This window comes from Pelophylax lessonae (genome assembly GCF_965119305.1).
Source record: "Pelophylax lessonae genome assembly, chromosome: 8".
Classification (NCBI taxonomy): Eukaryota; Metazoa; Chordata; class Amphibia; order Anura; family Ranidae; genus Pelophylax; species Pelophylax lessonae.
In genome coordinates, this window is record NC_138775.1 from 215,014,560 (window position 1) to 215,037,775 (window position 23,216).

A 23,216-nucleotide genomic window follows, 5' to 3' on the forward strand; every position below is an offset into this window, starting at 1 on the left:
CTTTTTTTTCTACAAAATGTACAATGGATCTTGCTGTGGCAAACTTAATTTTTACAGAAGCTGTAGGGAGCACAAATGTGGAGGCATTGATGTGTAAAGGAGTGGTAATAGAAATGATCTCTAGCAGTCTCATGTAATGTGTCTCCAGTCTACGACTGCAGCATGCTCCCAGTCTCCAATAACTCCTATAACATGTCTATAGTCTCTGGTCATCTGCTGTAGAATGATAACTATAGGCTTTCACCAGCTCCTGCTGCATATCTGCAGTCTAAAATTTGTAGTTCAGTTAGGCAGGCCATACACGTTGCAAATTTCTTTACTGCAACCTCGGTTTGTAATTTCTTTCCTGCAACCTGGAGGGTTTGTATACTTTTATAGGTGTAAGAAGTATTGTAGACTGGATGTGAATGTCATGTATGTGTAGGTTCTATAATTATTGTATATTCTCTCAACAGATGAGTCCTGTGGTACAAAGCTTTGCCCTTATCTTTCTTGCCTGGTTTTCAGGCAGGGTTGATGCTTATGGAAATGGTCTAGTTACTGCTGTATGTAGCTCAATGATGCCTCAACATGGTGCCGCAGCACAGACCACCTCCTCACCATATGTTCTAACTTTGTCTAAAACCACATACAGTCCTGGAGAACAGATTACAGGTAAGTCATCCATGGATCCAATGTACTGTAGGGAAGGGGGCTTGAATCCATAGACAATGGCTCGTGATCCTTAATAAATTCTGTGCAAATGGACAGTTCTAACGATTTTGGCCTTATAGTAGACATCTTGGTTTAGTTTGAGGCACTGTCCCATTTTGACAACATATGAGATATAAGACCAGCTGAATTACTATATCTTATCATGCTGTCCCATGCAACTTACACAAACATCTTCCAGTTGTATAACACTAGTCGGTACACAACACTGGGGGTACAGTGCTGGCCAGCACTATAGAGGAAAAAGATTTGGGGGGGGGGGGGGTACTTATTTCACACAATTGCAAAATGAGCAAACAATGTGGCCAGGCAATGGGAAAAGTGAATAACATTTCGAGGTGTACGACTAGAGGGATCACCAGCAGGAGGAAGGACGTCTGGATTCTCCTAAATAGAGCTTGGAGATCTAGAGATCTTGCTTACAAAAAGATATTGATAAGATAGAACGAGTCCAGAGTTGGGCAACAAAAATGGTGAAAGGTCTGGGGGATAAAACATATCAGGAGAGACTTCGGGAATTTATTATGAACAGTCTGGAGGAAAGAAGGGAAAGGGGAGACATGACTGAAACCTTTAAATACAGCAAGGGGGAAAATAGGGCTCAGGAGGGCAGTATTTTCAATATGAAGCCAGGCCAGGATCAAGAACACGGGGACATGACATCAAACAAGCAGAAGGTAAGTTATCAACTAATCTTAGAAAGTATTATTTTACTGAAAGGGTAGTTGATGCTTGGAATAGATTTCCAGCAGAGGTAGTGAGTTAGTAAACAGTAACTGAATTCAAACATGCTTGGGACAAACATAGATCTATACTGAGACAAAAAGAAATGTGGCAGACTCGCTGGACTATTCGTTTTTTTTTTTCTGCTGTCAGTGTTCCCATTGAACTATGTTCAGTTGTTTATTTTTTTCCTTTTTCCTGCCTAAAATATGCGGTTATTGGTAGTTGGAAAATACGATGCATGACCCAAAGTAAGTAGTTAAAGTGACAGTAAACCACATCCTTAATCTACAAAAAATATTAATACACATCAGAAACCTATTGGCCCTGTAATATTATTTTTCATGAAATCTTTTCTTACTGTGTTTTTCTGCCTCCATATAACATCTTCAGTGAGCTCTTGAACCTCTGCATTTCCCCTCACTTCTCTTTTTTGGAACAAGCAGTGCATGATAATTGCGTTCATGTGCAATGCTCTACGCACACTACAAAGCCCATATCCCAAAGTCTCTTGCCTTAAAGCCTCGTACACACGCGTCGAAATTCGGCCAGAAATTTTCGTCCAACGACCGATCTGCCGATTTTCGGCTTGTTAGTATGATGCTTCCGACAACTGACTCTGACTTTTCGGCCGAAAAAATTCTGGTGTGCAGGCTATAAAATTTTTGTCCTCCGTCAAAACACGTCCGATTTTCGTGCAGTCAGTACAGATTTTGACAGGGAAAAATCTTATGAGCAAGACTGGGCATGCTCAGAGAAGAAAGAACACAAAGAAAGCAAACCAACACATGACATCACTTCTCAAGTAGAATTGTGTCGTGCGGGAAAATTCGTGTGCAGTCTAGGCACATTCCAACCAACAAAACACCACTCTGGACAAAAGACGGACGACCGGTCGGCGGAAATTCGTTGCGTGTGTACTAGGCTTTTGTCCATCTCAGGAGTTAGCAAGAGACATACAGTGGGACTATGGAAGTCATATAACAGCAGCAAAAAAGAGCAATTTGGAGGAGGCTTACAGAGATAGAAGTTACTTTTTAGAAATAAGAATACATATTTTAATATTTCTTTTTAAACCAGAGTTTAGTTTCACCTTAAATCCTTTTCCCTGCTTGCAGTTTCATGTGAGGGGCAGGCTCGATATCCTCAAATATGTACAACATTAAATAAGGCTAGCCTTTAGTTCTAACTGGATTATTTAGAGCCTTGGTCCCAACTTGCAGCCTTTTGGAACTTAGTGGGGTTGATTAACTAAAGACAAATAGCCTGTTCACTCTACAAGGGAATTTACCCCAAAGCTTAGTGAATAAGGTAAAGCTCTGCTGACTCCCAGCATTCAGTCATGCAGAAGCAAAAACCAAATTTTTTCTTTTTTTTAGTTTCCTTGCACGTGACTGGATATTCTTTGAAAAGTGTGATTTCACCGCATTCACTAAGCTCTGAGGCAAATTTTCTTGCACAATTTCTAGCCTCCCACCAGACCTGTAGCATGTCTGCAGTTTCTGACGATCTCCTGTAGCATGTCTGTAGCCTTTGTCCATATTCTGTTGTAGGCAGGTGTGGTAATAATGTACTGCAGAGTTAATGTTTGGTGAATTTGGGGTTAACACAGAATGGTGGTGCGTCAGACTGGGTTAGGTCACCTCCCGTAGTGGGGTATACAGGGGAAAGAAAGTGCTTCTCTGGGGTTCCTTCCATGGATGATAGGAGGAAGGCCACAAATACAATGATGTACAGTAGTTATGATTATCAGAGGGCAATACCCAAACTTACAGGCCTGAGCATGTAGAAAAATACAGGACGAATAGAGACTTATGGCCAGTCTTTGGGAAATGACAAGCTACAGACGCACACATCACTGCCACACCCTAAGTCACAGTTTGTGTGAAGCTCGTGTTTAGTGACAGGAAAGCTTTGTTAATAGTCCCATCAATAAAGTCCCACTGAAGCATATTGCACTAGACACTTATGGAAAGTCTGTTATTTAAAGGAGAAGTAGGGCCAAATCTCTTTAGGGCCCTTCTTATCCTTTGAATCACAGAAGTGCCCTTTATTCTGCACACTTGTGACCCACTTTCAGCTGACAGCAGGCTAAAGCCCTCTGCTGGCTGATGTCACTCAGCTCGTCCAGGCTCTGAAAAGATGCCGACTTTAAAATTGCGATCCACCCAGATGCCTGGGCGGGCAGTTGGCTCAGGCTCTCAGCAAGCCACTGGGAGACTGACCTGGCTGCTCCTGCCCTCTGCACAGCCCAACGCTCCAGTGGGTGGTGGTGGCTGGTGATAGAGGTTCCTTTTAGAAGGGAAAATTCATTCTTGGTTGTTCTGTCCCTTGTCACAGTTCTGCAGGGCCGCCATCAGGGGGGTACAGGCAGTACACTTGTAAGGCGCCCAAGCTTTCAAGGGAGCCCGGCCTGCACCCCTACAGAATCAGCCGTGATTAATTTTACTGGCACCAATTCAATCCCCCACCCTCCCCTGCTCGCGCAGTGACAGCAAAAGAGATGAGCCCACAGGTGAACCATGACCAGCTTGCTCTGCTTCGTTTCCTGCTGAGGCTGAGCCTGCTGCTGCAAGGATAGTTAATATTCATCTGATTGGGCAGCACTCGGGCAGGGGGTGTGGTCAGCTGGTCAATGGGGAAAATGGCCCCAGCCCTCGCAGGTGCATTGAGCAGATTCGAGATAGCAGGGTAAGTCACCGATTGAGTTGTGTGTGTGCAGCGATGTGCTGCTGCTGTGCCATTTGTGCTGTTGATTGGACTCACTTGATTTATTCTCCCGAGTCCTCAGATGGGACAAGCTGACAAGCTGGCATGATGGAGTTGCATTGTGAAAATGGATGAGGATGATTCTAGGTGGGGGCGAGAGTTACATTGTGTATAGGCTCTTCACTCTGTAACTCACATCCCCACCCAGAATCATCCTCATCCATTTTCACAATGCAACTCCATCATCCTCATCCCCACCGAGGCCAGATTTATCCATCTCTCTCCACAATATATCTCCATCATCGCCCAGAATTGTCCATCTTTTGCCACAATATTTCCCCATCCTCGCCCAGAATTATCCATCCTTTTCCACAATTTATCCCCATCCTCACCCAGAATTATCCATCCCTCTCCAATGTATCCCCATCTTCGCCCAGAATTATCCATCCCTTTCCACAATGTATTTCGATCCTCGCCCAGAATTATCCATCCCTTTCCACAATGTATCTCAATCCCCACCCAGAATTATCCATCCCTTTCCACAATGTATCCCCATCCCTGCCCAGAATTATCTATCCTTTTCCATAATGTATCCCCATCCCCACCCAGGATTATCCATCCCTTTACTCAATGTATCCCCATCCCTGCCCAGAATTATCCATCCTTTTTCATAAAGTATTCCCATCCCCACCCAGAATCATCCATCCTTTTCCATAATGTATCCCCATCCCCACCCAGAATTATCCATCCCTTTCCTCAATGTATCCCTATCCTCGCCCAGAATTATCCATCCTTTCCACAATGTATCTCGATCCTCGCCCAGAATTATCCATCCATTTCCACAATGTATCTCAATCCCCGCCCAGAATTATCCATCCTTTTGGGGATACATTGTGGAAAGGGATGGATATATCTGGGCGGGGATGGGGATACAATGTGGAAAGGGATAGATATTTCTGTGCATTGATGGGAAATAATACACTTTTCATTTTCATATATTAGGTTTAAGTGTATTAAAATAAAAGTGGGTGCCCAGAAGGACTCAGTGGGATGGCCAGTAGGTGGGCAATGGGGAATCTTGGTGGTCAGGCCCTGGGGGGGGGGGGGGCAGGCCTAAAGCTTTGTAGCTTTCTGATGGCTGACCTGCAGTTCAGTCCCTATTCTAGGGCTCACTGTGAAACAGAGCTTCCCAAATGCCAGCCTGGACCACAAGTGTGCAAAGTCTTAATAAAGTATTCAGTGGTTTCCAAATATGCCTTCGGCTGAGTTCAAAGCAAAATGTATATAACTGGTGGAGGGTAAAGAGTGTTCTGCGCTGTGCTGCTAAAGTGCTTCCATGTGGTGTCAGCAACAGGAGTCACTGGAGTTGGTGAAGAAACCTGACAAGATGGTCTGATAAGCGGCCTGAGGGAGGGCTTATTCTCACAGCAGCTAAATGATACATATATTTAAGTTGGTTGGCATGAAGTTCCCCCTATGCCACCAACAATGTAGTATGTTTACAATTTCCTACTGATACTTGTAGCTTGTCCACAATCTCTGATTGTCTCCTTTAGCATGTCCACACTCTATAACAGTCTTCTGCAACAATACATTAACTCGGGGAATTCAATAAAGCCCTATTGACACTTTTCTGGTACTATGACCCTTTGAAATTACCTGCCTGTTTAAAAAATCTCTACCACCTGTTTAGTTAACCTTATGGAAAGATAACAAAACTGGAGGTAATTAAGACCAACAGGCATAGTGCCTGTCCCTATATGAAGTGTACTCTTTCCCTGTTACTGGTTGCTAAAGATGCTTGTAGACAGGTTGAAATATGTTTGGCACTAGTAAGTTAGCATCTGACCGAGGCTTGGGGAAAGGGTTAAATAATGCAAGCTCAGTTCCCAGGCTTTTGGTCCCAGCAATCCCACCTGTACTATAAAAAGGGGAGTGGCTGAGGTCCAGGGAAGAAGTTGAGAGTTGTTGTATGAGTTCCAGTACTGCCTGTGAGCAGAATTGTTTGACCTGGGTTTTTAGAAGACTTCCAGCCATTGACAATGCCATTATGGACTCTCTCCTCACTGAGGTATGCATGGGCCAATATGTTACAATAGTTTGGATCAGGGAAAGGATGTTATTCATGTTGAGCTGGTAGGCTGCAGTTCTTAAGTAAAGCTGCATCAACTGCTTTGAGCCTGGTCTGAAGTTACTAAAAAAAAGGGTGCACATGGATTTTGACATATTTAAAGAACCAGGGTCTGGAAAGCACTAGGGGGTATGAAGTAATTTTGCTACAAATGGTTAACTTGGCAAGACAAGGAACAGGAGTGTATTTGTTAAGAGTAACCAAGTACAAGTTTGAGACACAAGCAACCAGACATCAGGCATGGTACCTGGTAAGGAGACAGGTCCTCTAGTAACGAGGGGGTCAATAGTCTGCGAATATGACCCTGCTCACATGCTGTCTGCTTCCCAGTCAACAGCCTCCTAGCAACCAGTGACACTGCAGTGGTTACCAGGCAGGGGTGGCCCATGACATTGTGCTGCCTGGGTCCAAGAATAAAATGCTGCCCCCCACCCCCCAAAAAAAATAAATAAATAATCACGCCCACCAAAAGGCCCCCACATCTATTATTTTATATCATGATTAATTAAATATTAAATTTATCAGGAAGTCAGACTTACATGCAACAGCTCCTTGTCAATATGCAAAATCATTTTACATACCATTATGTTCAATTTCAAACCACAAACTCCAGTTTTATTTTGTTTTTCTTAACCACTTGCCATCTGAGTACCGTAGTACTACTGCGGCAAAGTAGCTCGTTATCGTCTGACGACGTAGTACTACGTCGTCAGACACTACCCTTTCTCGGCGGCGTGCGCGTGTCGCCGGAGACTCGCTCCCGCTTTATTCAGTCACAGCGGGAGTCGGGCCAGGGGAGGAGCAGCGGCGATAGCCGCTGCTCTTCCCCGATCGTCGGGAATCTAGTGTGGAGATCCGCCTGCTTGTGTAAACACAAGCGGGCGGATCTCCCAAGTGACAAGCAGGGTCAGATTTCAGGGTTCAGCATAGCTGAACCCTGGATCTGTCCTTGTGTCACACAGTCACCTCCCCCCACACACGTCAGTAAGCACCAGGCATACATTAACCCCTCCCTCTCCAATAAAATTAACCCCTTCCCTGCCAGTGTCATTTTTACAGTAACAGTGCATATATATAGCAGTGATTACTGCAGTAATGTCACTGGTACCCCCAAAAGTGTCAAAAATGTCAGTCAAGGGTCCGATCTGTCCGCCGCAATGTCGCAGTCCCGCAAAAAAAAAATCGCAGATCGCCGCCATTACGCGTTAAAAAAAAACCCACCAAAAATGACAGAAATCTTTCCCTTTGTTAGTAAACGCAATAACTTTTGCGCAAACCAATCAAAATACGCTTATTGTGAATATTTTTACCAAACATAGGTAGCAGAAAACAAATTGGCCAAAAATTTAAAAAAATTTTGATTTTTACATTTTTTTGGGGGAATTTCATATAAAAAAAATGTGAAAAAATATTGTTGTTTTTTCAAAATTTACGCTCTTTTTTTGTTTATAGCGCAAAAAGTAAAAATCGCACAGGTGATCAAATACCACCAAAAGAAAGCTCTGTTTGTGGGAAAAAAAGGACGTAAATTTCGTTTGGGTATGGCTTAGCACGACCGCGCAATTGTCAGTTAAAGTTGCACAGCGCCGAATCGCAAAAAGTGGCCCAGACGTAAGACAGCAAAATCCTCTAGTGGTAAAGTGGTTAATGTCTGTCGTCATTGCGCACACCACAATCATGTGAGGGACGTTCCCTTGAGGAGACGCTCTGCCTCCTCATACTCATCAGTTTGCACTTCAGGAGGCAGTATGAGATAGCGAAATGCCGCCCCTAACGCGCCGCAAACTGATGGCACGCAAAACTGCTGGAAAACAAATCTTGGGCGTCAATATGCTGCCCCTCTCAAAGTCCTGCCTGGGTCCAATGGACCCAGTGGGACCCATGGTAGGGCTGGCCCTGGGACCAGGTATGCTGCAGTGCCCAATGGGGAAGCTAAGACTCTAGTTCCCCATCATGTTTCCCTCTCCATGTAAGTGACAGCAAGCAGTGGGTGGATTCTATAGCCATCAGCAGGCTATCTATTGGCTAAGGACCACCCACTGCCTGCTATCAATCACAAGGGGAGCGGACCTGATGGGGAACTAGTGTCTGTGAATCCCCATCAGGCTCTGTCCCCCACATACAAAACTTCTCACCACTGCACTGGGATCTCTGTAGTGTCAGGAGGAAGCTCAGCTGCACTGAGGCCGAGGTGTCTGTATGAACACTGTGGCCTAGGTGTGCCTCATCATGTGGTGCATGCCCCAGATTCATGTATCCATTTACAATAAGTACATGAATCTATTGCATGCCCAGACACTTGTTGTGTGGAGGCATGTTGGAATTCTAAAGTGTCATCCCTTTACTGTATATTATGTGTTGTCCCTTGTAATTGCACTTGCACATCATTTAGTAAATCAGCCACCATTACTGATTTACAGGAAATATTTTAAGTCAAATACATATTTTCTAATGTGCTTACATTCATTTAATTACATTTCAGTTTGCTTTCACTTTTGCAGTCGCTCTCACCAGCAGTAGCGGTTCCACTCAGTTTGAAGGATTTTTAATCCAAGCCCGATCAGGCAGCAGTACCACCCCTTTGGGCTCCTTCCAAGTGACATCAAATGCACAGACTCTTACTTGTACAACGGCTGCTGTGAGTATAAACATGTATTTAATAATAATTAAATACAATATAATCTATAATAAGCTAGATAAAAGCCCTAGGAAAGTGGAATGTCTTTTATGCTCTGTTGTATATCATACAAAGTAACCAATAGGTTTCTGTAAGGTCCCTTTTACACACGGAGTCCGTTCAGATCCGCCTGTCAGTTTTTTTTGGCGGATCTGAACGGACGCCCCATGCATCTCTATGGGGCATCGGATGTCAGCGGAGACATGTCCACTGACATTCGATCCGTCCAAACCGGACGGATGAAAACCCGATTTTCCATCCATCTGGCGGATCGGATCAGATGAGAACGGACAGACGGTCCATTTCCATCCAATTCCCCCATAGAGAAGAATGGGGACCTGACAGCTGTGTCTCCACACACAGAGCGGAGACACAGCTGTCATCCTCCTGCTCAGCTGGGGATCGGCGGATCGATCCCCAGCTGAGAAAACTAAGTCCGTCTGACGGTGTGTGAAAGGGGCCTTAGTGTATGGCTGTAAAATGTATTTAATGTTTTCTAATCAATCCAAATCTCTAGAATTACTGGTGGGAGGGAAGGACAGGTATGTGAAGAGAAGGACAGCTATCTGGCAAAATAACAATAATAAATTGTCGTGTTAAAGTTGGACTTCCCACATAAAAGACTCAAAGACTTTAAATTCCTTTTACAGCAGATGAGTTCACACTGATGCGGTCTTCCACATTGCACGTAATTTGTACAGGAATTGCACCACATGCAAATTCAGTGCGGTGCGAATTGAGCCATACAATACTAGCTAGTTATACTTTAAATAACACATTTGGGTATAGTTGGGTCTTAAAGTGGACTCTGGCAGTATTACTAGCTGGAGCCGCATGACGTCACTCATGCCCACGGGAGCTGCCAGTCACGGCACAGGGCTCTGAAGGAACGGCACGGGTGGCCGTTTCTTCAGAGCGCATGCGCCGATGACGTCATTGGCTTCATGCACTGCAAATATCTCCTAAACTGTGCAAGTTTAGGAGATATTAACAGTACCTATAGGTAAGCCTTAATATAGGCTTACCTATAGGTAAAAGTAATTAAAGTGGGTTTACAACCACTTTAATTGAGATGAAGAAAAAAAGAAGGGAAAGAACGCACCAGAACGCAAAAGAAATGCATCAAAAACACAGATGCAAAAACGCATCTGGAACACAGAAATTGTGATGTGAACTGGCCCTAAGGGTTTGCAACCACATTAAACAAAGCACACTAACTGAGATGCATGAAACCAAAATATTATATTGCATGATGCGTCAAGTTAACAAAAATGTAACAGCACAGAATTTAGATTATGGATATGGAATTGTTCACATCTCATGCAATGCAATATTCAATGCATTGTGCAGATAAATGAGAGGAAAACCTGTAGGTACTGTAAATGTCTCCTAATCTTGCACAGTTTAAGAGATATTCAGAGTGCAGGCAGCTGATGACATCAACAGCGCATGCGCTCTGAAGCTTGCAGTGCCAGACCCTCAAAGCCTATTTTGGAAACGGCGGCTTCTGCGAGCCCCCGGCCACTCATGAGGCTGCATACTAAGAAGGAAGACTAGGTGAAGATGTCAGCTGCCTCAGTGCTGACATTGCGGCGCTGGAGGGCTTTGTTTTAAGGTAAGTATCTCATAATGTGCTAGTATGGAATGCATACAAGCACATTATGACATTGCCTTGCAGGATTTTTTTTTTTTTTTACCACCAGCAGTTTACAGCTCAATTACTTATAAGAAACACAAGCAATCTTATCTCCTTCACTTTCTTTACGTTTATATTATCATGAAATTGCACAAGGTTAGGTTCATACTGTCATTGCAGAGTGCAGTCAGTCACACGTCCAGTTCTGTAAAGACCAGCCTACAGGTGACCTGGGTTGCACCGACTTCCATCACTGCAGATATTCAGATCAGGTAAGATTCTTTAATATAACAAAAAAAATTAAAACATAGTAAAAAAATATAACAAAAACCCAACTGCTTTAGATAGTTACCTCCACTTTCTAGCCCTTACCGGGAACTGCCAACATAAATCAAATCACCTTGTGAAAAAGATCCATTATAGACTCCAAGAACGAAAGCTCTCCCACAATCTCTCTATTGCCCCTGGGACAAGTGCCCATAGTGCAGGGATTCTGCATGTCACACATTGATCCCTGAATGCATTGGGGCCCTACCTAAATGCGGGTAGTATTTGACAGCAAGACTTTGACAGACTGGACACTGCACCTGTGCCTCGGGGAGCACTAAGGCTCCATTCACACCTCAGTGTATCATTTTTAGACTTTTTATTGGGCAATTTTCAGGCTTTTTTTGGGCGCTTTTCAGACTTTTTTTAGTTGTTTTTTTAGGCGTTTTCTGCATGTGTTTGGAGGCAGGCATTGACATCTAACAAAAATGCTTCTTATCTGCCAAAAAAAAAACTTGTGTACTTTTTTGAGCTTCAGGCATTTTGCTTCAGCCGACAAAAACGCTCAGATGTGAACATTGAAATGAATGGGATTTTGCTTGTTGGGTGTTTTGAGACTTCAGAGATGAGCGTTTTACGAGCTGAAAAATGCTCAGGTGTGAACAGGACCTAAGACACTCAGGAGGGACACATAGAAGCTAGACCCAGTGACGAATGACCAAATAGGCAACATAGGCACCGGCTTATGGACCCCAAGCCGGTTAGGAGCCTTGCAACAACAGATCAAAATAATATTGATTTGAACTTGAGAGAAAGTGACGATGAAGCTTTCTTAACCACTTGAGGTGTGAGAAAATTTTACCTCCTTCATGACCAGGGCATTTTTTTTCTTTTCGGCACTGCGCTATGTTAACTGGCAATTGCGCGATTATGCAACACTGGACTCACATTTTTTCACACAAATAGAGCTTTCTTTTGGTCGTATTTGATCACCGTTGGGTTTTACATTTTTTTTATTATATAAACGAAAAATGTTAAGAAATTCTGAAAAAAAAAAAAAATGTTTCTATTTTTTGCTATGAAACATATCAGATAAAAAAAATAAAACAATTCAAATTTCTTCATAAATTTAGGCCGAAATGTATTCAGCTACATATTTTTGGTATAAATAAAATCCCAATAAGTGTACAGTAATTGGTTTGTGCAAAAGTTATAGCTTCTTCAAACAATGATATATAAATTGGAATAATTTTTTTTTTTTTTTACTAGCAATAGTGGTGATCAGTGACTTATATTGAGACTGTGATAGTGCGGCGGCCAATCTGACATGAACTGACACTTTTTTGGAACTTGCTAACTGGCACTGACGTGATCAGTAACACTAATACAGCGATCAGTGCTAATACGATATACACTGTTACTGTGCTAATGACACTGGCTGGTAAAGGGTTAACATCTCTGGTAATCAAGGGGTTAAGGGTGTGCCTAACAATGTGTAATGTGTGCTGCTTTTTGATAAATATCTCTTTGTTTATTATCCCTGCTTTGCAAGGAGAAACCTCTAGAAACCTTGACTCCTTTGTATCTAAAATCCAGATAGAGTTAAGGCCCGTACACACGTACCGATCGTCGGCATACAAACGTCGGTGGACGAAGGATCTGCCGATTGTACGCGTGTTAGTATGGTGCCTCCGACAGATGTCTGCGCACAATCCGCGGACAAAAGTCTTTCTTGCAAACATGAAAATATTTGTATGCCGACACCAGAACGGACGATTGTTCGCCTGTCAGTACACAATTCGGCCGACAGACCGCAGATTTGCAAGACTGGGCATGCTCAGAAAATAGAAAACACAGGGAAAGTTAACCATTACATGACATCACTTCTGCAGTCGGCGGACAAAATTCTTGTGCTGTCCTTGTGCTGTCTTTGCACTTTTCAGCAGACACCGACATCCCGGGGAGAAAAGAGGAACATTTGTAAGCCGACCATTGGTACGTGTGTACGGGGCTTAAGGGAAGGTTATAGCCCCATCTTTGTCTCTATATCTTTCCCTTTATATCCTGTCCCATAGCCAAAACTGGAAGTGAGAGAAAACCCCTTCAAAGTGATAGGCTCCTTGGCTGCCAACCGGATCACTAGAAATAGTGTTTGGAAGATTCCCCCTCTATTTCTGTTCTGGTGACAACCATTTTAACCATTTCAGGTTTTTATTGCTGTCTGTTCCCCTGTTAGGCAGTGTTAATTTTGGCAGCAAATTTCGATTTAGTTTTAGTTATAGTCTTTTGACTAAAATGCCATTTTAGTTTTAGTCGTATTTTAGTCTTTTGACTGAAATGCGATTTTAGTTTTAGTCGTAGTTTAGTCATCTGAATTGTTTTAGTTTTAGTCATATTTTAGTCGACTAAAATCTCCAGTACATTTTAGTCAAATAAAATCTCATACATTTTAGTCAACTACAAATCAAATAGGTTTAGGTTAATTGTAATGCATTATTTAAAAATTTCTCTAGCATTTCCAAATGAATTGTATATTCCTGGAGTAAAAATCGAATAATATGTTATTATAAGGTTTGAACATGCACTACAGACACAGATTAGCCATTGTGATATATAACATCTTTACAAATAAAACCAAGTTTCATAAACAAACCGAAATATTGCTTTTTGACAAACCGAAGTGCAACTTTAAAACCCAAAAAACTGTAAACTCCATTGGCTGTAATGTCATTGCACAAATTACCTGAATATATTACCAGCATTAAATATTAGGGAAAAATATAAGAAAAGCCTTTTTTCTTACGTTTTTAGTTTTTAGGAGCTTAGTAGCAATACATGTCTAAACTTTAATGTGCTATTATTACATGCTCTGGATGGAAATAGCCAGCAGAGGAGTGTTAATTTTGATGATGTAAATTTTTAATTCAGTTTTAGTTACAGTCTTTTGACTAAAATGCCATTTTACTTTTAGTCGTATTTAAGTCTTAAGACTAAAATGCCATTTTAGTTTTAGTCGTATTTTAGTCATCTGAATTGTTTTAGTTTTAGTCGTATTTTAGTCGACTAAGATTGTGTTAATTTAGTCAACGAAAACGTTTTAGTCGACGAAATTAACACTGCTTGTTAGGGAGATTCCCACTCTCTATTTGTCCTGTTTACCGCTATCACAGAAAATGAAAGGAGAAGAAAATCCCAAATTTGGGTTGTCACCAGAACAGAATAGAGGGGGAATATTCCAAACACTATTTCTAGTGATCTAGTTGGCAACCAAGGATCCTATCACTTTGGAGGAATTCTCTTTCACTTCCTGTTTTGGCTATGGGACAGGATATAAAGAGAAATCTTCTTTCATGTTGTATTTTATAGTGTGGTGAAATCACTAAAAGGTGTACAGCAGCAACTGTGGACATGATATTATTGGGATGTGTCGCTAGTTATATGTGCAATTTAGTCTTATTTTTACTTTTATTAATTTGATTACGTAAGTTCGGTATAAGGATTATAGATTTGGAGGTAGCGCTGATTGTATTTATTCATTTTGATTAGCAATGAAAACCTGACAAGAATTCTAGACCCTCTATCCAAAACTAAAAAAAAAAAAAAACGGAAAATTGTGTCATACTTACTGTAATTTTCCTTTCCTGGTGCCTATCCATGGCAGCATACAGGTTATAGAGTTCTGCCTTTACTCCACCCTCAGGACCGGTGAATAGCATAAAGAAAGACGCCCCCCTTCCCCAAGCATTCTTCGTAAAATAGAATAACAAGGGTGAGAGCGTGTGCTGCCATGGATAGGCACCAGGAAAGGAAAATTGCAGTAAGTATGATACAATTTTCCGTTTTCCTGGCACCTCCATGGCAGCATACAGGTGATAAATAACTAGCTCACAAGGGTGGGTAGATGCTTAATACACAAACATTGATTTAGAAAAAGATAATGCCTCCTGTATTGTCTTTCTTCTGAACTCTACAGTGGAGAGGGCACCTGGATCAACTCTGTTGTGTTTGAGGAACGTATGCTGTGAAGACCAGGTGGCAGCTCTGCAAATGGTTTCCATAGAGATGTTTGCTATAGCTGACCATGAAGCTGATATTGATCTTGTGAAATGAGCCTTCACCTAGGATGGAGGATCCATGTCCTTAGCCCTGTAAGCTTTCTGAATTAACTTGACAATCCAGGATGCCAGTGTCCTGCTGGAAGCTTCCTTCCCTCTATCTATTGCCCCACGGGATGATAAATAATCTGTTGGAGCTTCTAAAGTTTTCCATGGCTTCAAGATAAGCTCTAAGAACTCTGGATATGCCCAAGTTGTGGTCCAAACTTGATTGGGGATCTGAGAAAACTGGTAAAGCCCAGGATTCCCTGAGATGACTTGGTGTAGTAACTTTGGGAGTGAAACCCTGAAGGGGACGAAGTTCCACTCTGTCTGGAAAAAAGGAGATGTGATCATCCCCAATTCCCAAGGAATGAAGTTCCGAAATCCTTCTGCCAGATGTAATGACCGTTTTTAAGGGCAAATTCCAGACAGAAGCCTGTTCTACAGGTGCAAAAGGTTGATTTGCTAAAACTTCTAAGATTAATGACAGATCCCACTTTGGAAAAGAACACCTGACAGGTTTTTAGTACCCCTCTGAGAACATTTATCAATAGGGGGTCCACGGTCCATGTAGTGTTAGTTGCTGCTGATAATGCTGCCACTTGAACCTTCAGAGAACTAAGACCGAGACCCAGATGAAGCCCAGTCTGAAGGAACCCCAATATATTTAAAGTAGAAGGAGAAGCTGGATTGAAACATCTTCCAGTAATGAAGGCTAGGAACTTTTCCCATATTTTATCATATATGGCATTTGTGGTTGGTTTTCTTGCCTGTAGGAGTGTTGATATGACCTCCGTGGAGCAACCTAGAGCCTCGAACCTTCACCTTTCAAATTTACACACTAGAAGATCCAATCTGTGTGGGTTTGGATGAAAGAACCTGCCCTTTTGCAGAAGTTGAGGGAACAGAGGGAGTCTCAAAGGTGTGCTTACACAGAGACGCATGGCCAGAGGAAACCAGGGTCCCTTGGCCCAAAATGGTAGGATCTTTAGCACCAGGATTGGCTCTCTCAGGAGTCTTAGGAGAAATCTCAATATGAGAGAGTGAGGTGGGAAGGCATATGCCATGGTGAAGTTCCAGGGACATCATAGGGCATCTACTGCCTCCGCTTGGGGATGTGGAAGGTGGGAGAAAAAAACTAGGGAATTTGGCATTCTGTCAAGTGGCAAAAAGATCCACTTGAGGATATTCCCAAAGATTGGCAATCTGATGGAATATATATATGGGTGCAGAGCCAATTCGTTGTTGTCCAGAAAGGATCTTGAGAAGCTGTCCGCATCCTTGTTTAGCCTGCCTGGGAGATACACTGCTTTGAGGTCTAGAAGGTTCTTCTCCAGCCACAGCATAATTAGTTCCACTTCCAATAAGAGAGTTCTGCTGCGTGTCCCCCCTTTTTCCATATATAAGAAACTGCTGCTCTGTTGTCCAAGCGTAAAAGGACTCTTTGACCACAGACGTGGGGTGGTAGAGAGGTTAGGGCTAGAAATGCCCCTCTCATCTCTAGTATGTTTGAAACTAGACCCTTGGTTTGGAAGGACCATTTTCCTTGGACCCTGACCTCCCTGGAATGGGCTACCCACCCTCTACCGCTGGCTTCAGAAGTAATTGTGTTCCAGCAGGAGAGGGAACCTAATGGGCGAGGTTTGAAGAGGTTCTGTAGTCTTGTCCACCAGCTGAGACTTGACATGAATAATGTTAATAGGATTGTCTGCGAGAGATGCTGTCTCTTCCACTGTGTCAGGAAGCCTGCCTGGAAATATCGCAGATGCCAGTGTGACCATGGGACCAACGGTATGCAAGCTGACATATTGCCTATAAGGCTCAAGCATAGTGCAGCTGTTAAATGAGAATTCCTTATGACCCTGATCATTCTCAGAATGATGGCTTTGGTCTTCAATGGGGGTAATGATACTATACCCCGTAGGGTGTTGAACATTGCCCCTAGGTAAATCATCTGTTTAGTCTGCATCAGTCGGCTCTTCTGGTAGTTTATGAGCCATCCTACCTGTGTCGAAAATTGCAAGCGTATTCTCCTGTGAGAGATGAGTTGGCTCTGGCTGTTTGCAAGGAGAAGGATGTCATCCAGATAGTGGTATACCCTTAGCCCCTTCTCCCTTAGGGGGCTAGAGTAGAAACTAAAACTAAAATCTTCGTGAATATCTGGGGTGAAGTGCAAAGGCCGAATGGTTGGCACTGAAATTGTAAATGTCCACTCGACATATATCTATATATTTTCTTTAGAAGAATGGCAGACTGTGTTCCTGTGAATAAACACTGCATACCCCAATAGATCCGCAGAAGAGGTTCCCAGACTTATTAGCATTAATAACGGCCCAAGAACAGGGACTGCTCTGGGGAGAGGCTGAACCCGGCAGAAGCTGCTGCATGGCAGAGGTAGGGACATGCTGCTGACTTCTTCACCAGTCAAACGGTATGAGGAAAAAAAAGAGAATGTTGGGGGACATCTTTCTTTTATGCTATTCGCTGGTCCTGAGGGCGGAGTAGAGGCGGAGCTCTATCACCTGTATGCTGCCATGAAGGCTCTAGGAAAAAGTTTTGCCTTCAGTTATTATTTAGGTTTTTCTATGGTTTTCTAACATGATTGGACATGTAAGAGCAACAAGTAACTTGAATAGCATCGGGGATTTTTTTGATCTTTAAAAATAATAGAGATACTAGTAGCGCTGTGTAAGGCCCCCTTTTGTGTGGACGTTCCGATTGGGTCCACCTGTCTGTTTTTCAGGCAGACCCGATCAGAACCTCCATTCTCCATAAGGAGCAGCGGATTTCAGTGAACATACGTCCGCTGATACCTACCGGCATCCGATCCGGTTCCGGTCGGCTAAAAACAGACAAATGAGGATCCGTTCCTGATCTGTCCAGTGGATCGAATGACAGTTGGATTGAAACAAACAGGTGGTCCATTTCCATTCGACCACCCCATAGAGAACAGCGGACTGTGTCCGTGTCTGCTCTGCAGTAATGGAGCAGACAAAGACCTTTTATCTGCCTGCTTAGCAGGGATCAATGGAAAGATCCCCTGTTGGGGGGGGGGGGGGGGGGGTGGATCCACTGCCACCGTACGTCTCGTGTGGAAAGAGTCTAACAAAGGCCCAAACTTTTTTTTTACATTTTGGATACAGTAAGAGAGGGCTTTTTGCTGTCAGTTTTTTCCTGCCATCTTTGTCTCATTGGGGAGATTTCCCTTCACTTTCTGTCCCATAGCCAAAACTAGAAGTAAGAGGGAAACCCCGGGTGTCACCAAGGTCACTCGAACTATTGTCCCTATTGGAAGATTTCCCTCTATTATTACTGTTCTGAGCTCAACCCAAAGCTTGTTGACTGAGGTAAATCTCTGCTGACTTCCATCAGCCAATCAATCATGTTCAAGCAAAAATACAATTTTTTTTCCCCATTTAGCTGCCCCTCTACATGATTGGATGTTCTTTGAAATTTCACCACATCCCCTAATCTCTGAGGAAAATTCCCTTGCAAAATACAACTTCCATGGTAAAATGAACAGCGTATCTGTGTGTGTGTATGTATGTATATATGTATGTGTGTGTGTATATATATATATATATATATATATATATATATATACTATATTGTAAACAATATTGGGACGCCTGCCTTTACATGCACATGAACTTCATTGGCATCCTAGTCTTAGGTCTTAGTATGTAAGGTTTAATATTGAGTTGGCCCAACCTTTGCAGCTATAACAACTTCAACTCTTCTGGGAAGGCTGTCCACAAGGTAAGGAGTGTGTCTATGGGAATGTTTGACAATTCTTCCTGAAGTGCATTTGTGAGGTCAGTACACAAAACAAGTCCATAAAGACATGGATGAGCAAGTTTGGGGTGGAGGAATTTGACTGGCCTACACAGAGTCCTGACCTCAACCCGATAAAACACCTTTGGGATTAATTTGAGCAAAGACTGCAAGCCAGGCCTTCTTATCCACCATCAGTGCCTGACCTCACAAATGCACTTCTGGAAGAATGGTCAAACATTCCCATAGACACACTCCTAAACCTTGTGGACAGCCTTCCCAGGAGAGTTGAAGCTGTTAGAGCTGCAAAAGGTGGACCTACTCAATATTGAATATCTACAGACTAAGGCTGGGATGCCATTATGCCATTAAAGTTCATGTGCGTGTAAAGGCAGGCATCCCAATACTTTTACAATATAGTGTGTATGTGTATATATATATATATATATATATATATATATATATATATATATATATTACCATATCAGCAGACACAGTATTCCTTTTTATATACTAAACACTTTAGGTTAAATAGTACTTCTCTAGAGGATATTGCTTAGCAAACTAAGAATAGGAGTATTTGCAGAATATCTTTGGGTAAAGAGAAAGGTGGTGTAAACTTTAATTATTTACAAAGCTATTTTTTTCAGAGCCACAGTCGTACAAACAGAAAGGGTTTTCTGGACTAATGTCGGTAGTTCAACACTTTCATATATGGCAGTGCCCAGCAACACAACCACTTCCACCAATACCAACTCTGCCACTTCCAGTTCCACGGTGAGCACCACCTCTGCCACTTCCAGTTCCACGGTGAGCACCACCTCTGCCACTTCCAGTTCCACAGTGAGCACCACCTCTGCCAATTCCAGTTCCACAGTGAGCACCACCTCTGCCACTTCTAGTTCCAAAGTGAGCACCACCTCTGCCACTTCCAGTTCCATGGTAAGCGCTGATATGACATTTGGTTCCACCATGAGAACTGGCTGCAAAACCCAGGAGGAGGCAGCTACAAGACCAGTCACCCTGCATAAGGAGAGAGAGAGAAGCAGTAACCTGTAATATTTATAATATGTCATTTTGTATTTGTTGCTTTTGTGGGGTGAATGTATTGTTCCCTAACACTTAATCCTAGGAGAATATACCATGAAGAACGTTTGACCAGAAACTGTAAAAAAAAACATTTAAACCAATTTAGAAAATAGCCTTCCACCACAGAGTGTCAATTCTGTATAACAGTTCACTCTCCGCAGCAGCAGGTTCATTATACTGTTAGTGGTGAGCAAAGCAATCTCCATACATTTCTTTTTCATAGCAGAAGTCCCACTTATATTATTTCCATTTCTGGTTAAATGTTCTTAGCCTATAGTGTTAGTGTTTCCTCCATTGGTTGAATGTTAAACTTTTCTGGTCAAATGTTCTTAAAACTATTCTCTCCTAGGTTCAAATGTTAGGGGATGTTATATACACCTTGTAAAAGGCAGTAAATTGTAACATTTCACACATAACATAAACACATAATATAAACATTACTGGCAATATTCCTGACTTATACGTAAATGCTGAGACACTTGCACAATTAATTTTTTAAACAGACCCCCAAGATTCAAGTAATAATAGACATAACTCTCACATTTAGAAAACATTGGCTTATTATACCTTACATCAGAGCGTCTCCTGGCGCTCACGTGACTCCTCGGCTCTCTCTCCTCGCTCTCTCTCCTCCCCTCCTCCCTGACTGACATCAGCGGGAGTGCTTGGCCCCGCCTGCTATAGCTATCACCCAGGCAGAGGAGAGAGCCGAGAAGTCACGTGAGCGCCGGAAGATGCTCTGAGATAAGGTATAATCAGCATTTTTTTTTTTATATAGCACAGGCACATAGCATTATATAACAGAGGGGATGGCATGATCATAGTATACTGGGTTAACACTAACCACTTTAAGTACCCACACTGACCAACAGATTCTAAAAACAATATAAAAGATTGTTTTTTTTAAATAACAAACATGTTTTACTTGCCAGATTTGTGTAATGATTTTACACAGAGCAGCCCAGATTCTCTTCCTTTTGGGTCCCCCACCGGCAGTCCTGGCTCTTCTCCCCTTCCCCTGCCCCCAATAGAAAGGCTCTGCTCTCGTGCACATCACTGGATCGAGATGGGGTTCAGGTAAGAATAAAGGGGGAGCTGGGAGGGGGGGAAGCTGCACCCAGAAGGTTTTTTTACCTTAATGCATAGAATGCATTAGTGTAAAGAGCCTTCAGCCTTTAGAACCACTTTAAAGAGGTTGTAAAGGTAAATTTAAAAACAAAACAAAACAAACATGTGAATACTTCCGGTCGTGAACCTCATCTTTTCGGGTTTCCGGCCGGTGCTCCTGGCCCCTCCCCTCCATTCAGTGCCTCGCATTCTTGCACGCGAGCCCCTCTGCTGCGTCCATTGACACAAACAGCTGGACTTGGCCCCTTTTCTGATCACTGGCTTTGTTAGACAGCACTGGAAGAGAAGCACTACAGACATGCACGGCGCTGGATCAAATGAGGGCTCAGGTAAGTAAAATAAATCTCCCCATAGTGAATCCAAATTAAAATATTTTCCCCTACCCCCTGTTCTGGTGACAACTATAACATTTTGTAATCTCTCTAGCTTTGCAGCAAAATGTGACATACTTCTTTTTATACACTCGGCAAGTACAGCTCACTGATAAAAAATTATTTATTTAAAAAAGATAGATAGACAGAAATAGATATACATTCAGTGGCATCGCTATGGGGTGCAGACCGCTCCCCCGGTGACACCCACCAGAGGGGTGACACCAGGGTCGCTGATAATGGGGTACTGCCCGGACAGCAGGACGCGAGGACAATTACAGAACAATGCACAATGTCTGTCTCTCCCTCCAGCAGCTCAAAGCCCATTTCTCTCCCTCTCCCTGGCTTTCAGCTGCTGGAGGAAGAGAAAGCAAATGCAAAGACTGCGCTACCCTACTATAATTAAAGTGCTAATACAATAAGTGCAAAAATGAAATCCAATTGTGTAATGTATTCATACATAAAGTGCTTTCTAGTGCATAAAAAAGTGTTTATCCATGAACCCGTCCCTACACGTTTTGTCATGACGTCAATATTACTCAGAAGCTTTGCAGACCTGCCTAGGTATAAACCTAGTGGATCCACATCTGTGGGTGAGTGCCCACCCTTGTGGGAACTTGCACATCGACTTGCAGTGATCTATTTGCATGCATATGGTGCACCTTTGTATGGAATTCCTTTGAAGCATTATCTTTACTGCTTTCACTGGGAACATACTTGAATTTACTTTATCTTTTTCTAATGATGGTTTTCACAGTACTCATGGATAAACACTTTTTTATGCACTAGAAAGCACTTTATGTATGCATACATTGCACAATTGGATTACATGTTTGCACTTATTGTATTGCACCATATTTTACCACACCAGGTGACACCAACCCCAGGGACGCCACTGTATAGTTATACTTTTTTTTTTAACAATTCTTAGTTTTAACTGTGATACATTTTATGTTACAGACCCAATCTTTTCAAGTATTCCTGTTCTGTGTTGTCGTGGCTATTCCTTTCTTGGGACAATGAAGGCTGGTAGTTTTCTTCAAGACAAAAGAAGCAGTGCCATATGGCAAGATGACTGTAGTAATACAGGATGCTAACAAGGCTTATATTGTATACTGTATTTTATATTTACTGCAACAATTTTACACAAAAAATGAAGCATGAATCAGAGAGAAGATATATCAACAAATTGTTAAGAGAAGCGCACTGAAATGGTATCAATGGTAATAAAAGATATTTGTTTATAACAATGCCAAGGTGATTCTAATTTGCTGATGTTGAAAGAAGTATGTCAATTTCTAACGAGATGTGGATTTAATTATATACATGCATGTTTTGAAAAAAAAAAAAAAGAAATGATAATAGTGGTTTTCTGCTCATAACATACAAAGGTAAATATTTGTCCATCTCTAGTATGCCAAAAGCTCGACACTGAGACTCCGTTCACACTGGGACGACCTGTCAGGTGACCTGGTTGTGGACCCGTTCTAATAGGAGCGACACAAGTCGCTCCGACTTAGAAAAAGGGTCCGGAGCTTCTTTGGGGCGACCTGGAGCGACCTGCATTGACTTCAATGATATGAAGTCCATGCCGGCCGCTCCGAGGTCGCGGTGCGAGCTGCGCACCGCGACCCGTGACGTCGCCCCGGCAAGTAGCGTCGTCCCAGTGTGAACGGGGTCTTAAAGAGGACCTTAAAGTGGATGTAAACCTGATTCTTGAAATTTTACCTAAGCACATTTATCTGTAGTGTTTTTTCTTATCTCTCTCCAAAGCCCTAATGCCTAGTTCACACGATCAGATAATCGGGCGACTTATCGTTCGCCTTTTGTTCCATGATACTAGTATCGAATTCAACAATGCGTACTAAACGTATGATTTTTTTTTTTCGAACGATTCTGGAAA

The 23,216-nt window shown here is 42.6% G+C and overlaps 1 protein-coding gene across 4 annotated transcripts; it reads left to right on the forward strand.

Moving 5' to 3' along the window:
- Window positions 1-507: 507 nt before the first annotated feature.
- Window positions 508-22,506, forward strand: LOC309561999 (putative ferric-chelate reductase 1). Of its 4 annotated transcripts, none has more exons than XM_082266095.1 (5): window positions 508-654; window positions 8,776-8,912; window positions 10,768-10,859; window positions 19,376-19,667; window positions 22,274-22,506. In XM_082266095.1, the coding sequence occupies exons 1-5, from the start codon at window positions 558-560 to the stop codon at window positions 22,334-22,336; spliced, it is 681 nt and encodes a 226-aa protein (XP_082122221.1). In that variant the 5' UTR covers window positions 508-557; the 3' UTR covers window positions 22,337-22,506. The 4 variants fall into 4 exon arrangements, with proteins under 4 accessions (XP_082122221.1, XP_082122222.1, XP_082122220.1 ...); XM_082266096.1 differs by having other exon boundaries at window positions 19,376-19,601; XM_082266094.1 differs by having other exon boundaries at window positions 19,376-19,502.
- Window positions 22,507-23,216: the final 710 nt, after the last annotated feature.